A 4,631-nucleotide genomic window follows, 5' to 3' on the forward strand; every position below is an offset into this window, starting at 1 on the left:
GAGGATAATGTTGAGGAGGAGCCTGATTATGAGGATAATGTTGAGGATGACCCTGATTATGAGGATAATGTTGAGGAGGAGCCTGATTATGAGGATAATGTTGAGGAGGACCCTGATTATGAGGATAATGTTGAGGAGGACCCTGATTATGAGGGTAATGTTGAGGAGGACCCTGATTATGAGGGTAAGATTGAGGGAGACCCTGATTATGAGGGTAAGGTTGAGCGAGACCCTGATTATGAGGGTAAGGTTGAAGGAGACCCTGATTATGAGGGTAAGGTTGAGGGAGACCCTGATTATGATGGTAAGGTTGAGGGAGACCCTGATTATGAGGACAATGCTGATTATGAGGGTAAGGTTGAGGGAGACCCTGATTATGATGGTAAGGTTGAGGGAGACCCTGATTATGAGGCATTTTCCTCTGGTGTTTCTCAATGTCAAGGAAGGATCCTTCGAAGCATCAACCTCCCCTCTCTCCCACATCTACCCCAACAGAGTACCTCCCCCCTCTCTCCCACATCTACCCCAACAGAGTACCTCCCCCCTCTCTCCCACATCTACCCCAACAGAGTACCTCCCCTCTCCCCACATCTACCCCAACAGAGTACCTCCCTTTCTCCCACATCTACCCCAACAGAGTACCTCCCCCTCTCCCACATCTACCCCAACAGAGTACCTCCCCTCTCCCACATCTACCCCAACAGAGTACCTCCCCTCTCTCTGACATCTACTCCAACAGAGTACCTCCCCTCTCCCCACATCTACCCCAACAGAGTACCTCCCCTCTCTCCCACATCTACCCCAACAGAGTACCTCCCCCTCTCTCCCACATCTACCCCAACAGAGTACCTCCCCTCTCCCCACATCTACCCCAACAGAGCACCTCCCCTCTCCCCACATCTACCCCAACAGAGTACCTCCCTCTCTCCCATCTACCCCAACAGAGCACCTCCCCTCTCTCCCACATCTACCCCAACAGAGTACCTCCCCTCTCTCTGACATCTACTCCAACAGAGTACCTCCCCCTCTCCCCACATCTACCCCAACAGAGCACCTCCCCTCTCCCACATCTACCCCAACAGAGTACCTCCCCTCTCCCACATCTACCCCAACAGAGTACCTCCCCTCTCCCCACATCTACCCCAACAGAGTACCTCCCCCCTCTCTCCCACATCTACCCCAACAGAGTACCTCCTCTCCCCCGACAGGAGCAATACATATGGGACATTTGTAGTTTGTAGTCTTTAAACCAGGAAGTGCTTCAGTTTGTAGTCTTTAAACTAGGAAGTGCTTCAGTTTGTAGTCTTTAAACCAGGAAGTGCTTCAGTTTGTAGTCTTTAAACCAGGAAGTGCTTCAGTTTGTAGTCTTTAAACTAGGAAGTGCTTCAGTTTGTAGTCTTTAAACCAGGAAGTGCTTCAGTTTGTAGTCTTTAAACCAGGAAGTGCTTCAGTTTGTAGTCTTTAAACTAAGAAGTGCTTCAGTTTGTAGTCTTTAAACCTTTTGCATTAACGACACGATGTTTAGTTTAATTTCATAGTTTTTTTATTGTCTATTAAACATCAGGACATTTTCAGGCAGGAGAAATCAACCAATCACAAACAAGTATCATATGACATCATACAGCGGGACCATCTCATTGGCTTGTCACTCTAAAGGAAGACGATTGGTGCAGAGCAGGACAGGTGAGGAGACAGAGAGGGTGTGTGTCTCTGTGTGTGTGTCTGTGTGTGTGTGTGTGTGTCACATGGTCTAGTTGTCATGGTAACGGCTGTCATGCTCAGCTCCATGACGACGATAGTAAACTAAAACAAACACGTAGCCCTTCCTAACTCTTCTAACTAACTAACCAACCAAAGAAACATCAAACACAAATACTGTTGCCATGGATACTAAAGCTAGCATCTGACTGGTTTTGGATTGAGCTGCTTCCACGCCGAAACACAGCAAGACTGACCAGCTGGTCCTGATATGGTTTTAGAGTCTGATATGAACTCTGATTGGAGGGTCAGCTCCCTCCCACCTCCAGTCCACCAATCAGAAGGCTGTAATCTGACCTCTGGCCCAGCGGGTACCCTCCCACCTCCAGTCCACCAATCAGAAGGCTGTAATCTAACCTCTGGCCCAGCGGGTACCCTCCCACCTCCAGTCCACCAATCAGAAGGCTGTAATCTGACCTCTGGCCCAGCAGGTACACTCCCACCTCCAGTCCACCAATCAGAAGGCTGTAATCTGACCTCTGGCCCAGCGGGTACCCTCCCACCTCCAGTCCACCAATCAGAAGGCTGTAATCTGACCTCTGGCCCAGCAGGTACCCTCCCACCTCCAGTCCACCAATCAGAAGGCTGTAATCTGACCTCTGGCCCAGCAGGTACCCTCCCACCTCCAGTCCACCAATCAGAAGGCTGTAATCTGACCTCTGGCCCAGCGGGTACCCTCCCACCTCCAGTCCACCAATCAGAAGGCTGTAATCTGACCTCTGGCATGATATTCAACTTGTAAAAATCAATAAATAAATAAATAAATAAATGAGACATAATAGTAAATAGATGATATGATGACGGAGCTGAAGGTCCTGTCAGTGACATCACAGCGTGAGTGCGTGCTGATTGGCCGGTTTCAGGGTGTTAGACGATCAGACTAAACGAGATGGACATTTTTATTAACCCTTCCTCTCCTTATGATCCATCTTCTCCTCCTAACTACTCCTCATATCTCCTCCTCATATCTCCTCCTCCTCATATCTCCTCCTCATATCTCCTCCTCATATCTCCTCCTCCTCATATCTCCTCCTCATATCTCCTCCTCATATCTCCTCCTCCTCATATCTCCTCCTCATATCTCCTCCTCATATCCTCATATCTCCTCCTCATATCTCCTCCTTAACGGGCTCTAACGGGAAGACAGGGTCACCCTATTTAAACAGCTTTAGTGTGTGTGTCTCTGTGTGTGTCTCTGTGTGTGTGTGTGTGTGTGTGTGTGTGTGTCTCTCTGTTTGTTTGTGTGTCTGTGTCTGTGTGTGTCTCTGAGTGTGTGTGTTTGTGTGTCTCTGAGTGTGTGTGTGTGTGTCTCTGTGTGTGTGTGTGTCTCTGAGTGTGTGTGTGTGTGTGTGTCTCTGTGTGTGTGTGTCTCTGTGTGTGTGTCTCTGAGTGTGTGTGTGTGTCTCTGTGTGTGTGTCTGTGTGTGTGTGTGTGTGTCTCTGAGTGTGTGTGTGTGTGTGTCTCTGAGTGTGTGTGTGTGTGTGTGTGTGTCTCTGAGTGTGTGTGTGTGTGTCTCTGAGTGTGTGTGTGTGTGTGTGTCTGTGTGTGTGTCTCTGAGTGTGTGTCTCTGTGTGTGTGTCTCTGAGTGTGTGTCTGAGTGTGTGTGTCTCTGAGTGTGTGTCTCTGTGTGTGTGTCTATTTGGTGTTGATGCGTAGCTTGAAGGACACCCTCCCAGCGAACTTGTCCCTCTGTGTGTGTGTGTGTGTCTCTGAGTGTGTGTGTGTGTGTGTGTCTCTGAGTGTGTGTGTGTGTGTGTGTGTGTCTCTGAGTGTGTGTCTCTGAGTGTGTGTGTGTGTGTGTGTGTGAGTGTGTGTGTGTGTGTGTGTGTGTGTGTGTGTGTGTGTGTGTGTGTGTGTGTGTGTGTGTCTGTGTGTGTCTCTGAGTGTGTGTGTGTGTGTGTGTGTGTCTCTGAGTGTGTGTGTGTGTGTGTGTGTGTGTGTGTGTGTGTCTCTGAGTGTGTGTCTCTGAGTGTGTGTCTCTATTTGGTGTTGATGCGTAGCTTGAAGGACACCCTCCCAGCGAACTTGTCCCTCTGAGTGAGTGTGTGTGTGTGTGTGTGTGTGTGAGTGTGTGTGTGTGTGTGTGTGTGTGTGTGTGTGTGTGTCTCTGAGTGTGTGTCTCTGAGTGTGTGTCTCTATTTGGTGTTGATGCGTAGCTTGAAGGACACCCTCCCAGCGAACTTGTCCCTCTCGCTGCCAGCCTCCAGGCTGTTGGAGTTGATCTTACACTCAACGCTGATGTCTGTGTTCACAGACGCGTTCAGGAACTTCACAGCTACCAGAGGCTGGGTGTAGTTCACCTGAGACACAGACAGGCAGACAGACAGGCAGAGAGACAGACAGGCAGAGAGACAGGCAGGCAGACAGGCAGAGAGACAGACAGGCAGAGAGACAGGCAGAGAGACAGGCAGGCAGACAGGCAGGCAGGCAGACAGACAGAGAGACAGACAGGCAGGCAGACAGGCAGACAGACAGAGAGACAGACAGAGAGACAGACAGACAGGCAGAGAGACAGGCAGACAGACAGGCAGAGAGGCAGAGAGACAGACAGGCAGGCAGGCAGACAGACAGAGAGAAAGGCAGACAGACAGGCAGACAGACAGACAGACAGAGAGACAGGCAGACAGACAGACAGGCAGGCAGAGAGACAGGCAGGCAGACAGACAGACAGGCAGGCAGAGAGACAGGCAGAGAGGCAGACAGACAGGCAGAGAGGCAGAGAGACAGACAGGCAGGCAGGCAGACAGGCAGAGAGACAGGCAGGCAGACAGACAGACAGGCAGGCAGAGAGACAGGCAGGCAGACAGACAGGCAGAGAGACAGGCAGGCAGACAGACAGAGAGACAGACAGGCAGGGAGACAGGCAGAGAGGC

General features: G+C 50.6%; 1 protein-coding gene and 1 long non-coding RNA gene across 2 annotated transcripts in view; both read right to left on the reverse strand.

Annotated features, from left to right (window-relative positions):
- Positions 1-1,525: 1,525 nt before the first annotated feature.
- On the reverse strand, positions 1,526-2,726 carry LOC114545954 (uncharacterized). The gene is made up of 2 exons (XR_003690962.1): positions 2,116-2,726; positions 1,526-2,055 (listed from the first exon to the last, which is right to left on the reverse strand). It is a non-coding gene; the product is annotated as an uncharacterized LOC114545954 (long non-coding RNA).
- A 945-nt stretch (positions 2,727-3,671) lies between these two features.
- The window catches only part of LOC114546091 (sodium/potassium-transporting ATPase subunit beta-2), a 31,153-nt gene continuing 30,193 nt past the window's right edge, over positions 3,672-4,631 (reverse strand). The window contains exon 8 of the mRNA XM_028564755.1: positions 3,672-4,058. Within this exon, the coding sequence (XP_028420556.1) occupies positions 3,894-4,058 (165 nt within the window). The 3' untranslated portion in view covers positions 3,672-3,893. The remainder of the gene's footprint in view (positions 4,059-4,631) is intronic.

The sequence above is a fragment of the Perca flavescens genome, chromosome 19, assembly GCF_004354835.1.
Source record: "Perca flavescens isolate YP-PL-M2 chromosome 19, PFLA_1.0, whole genome shotgun sequence".
In the NCBI taxonomy this organism is placed as follows: Eukaryota; Metazoa; Chordata; class Actinopteri; order Perciformes; family Percidae; genus Perca; species Perca flavescens.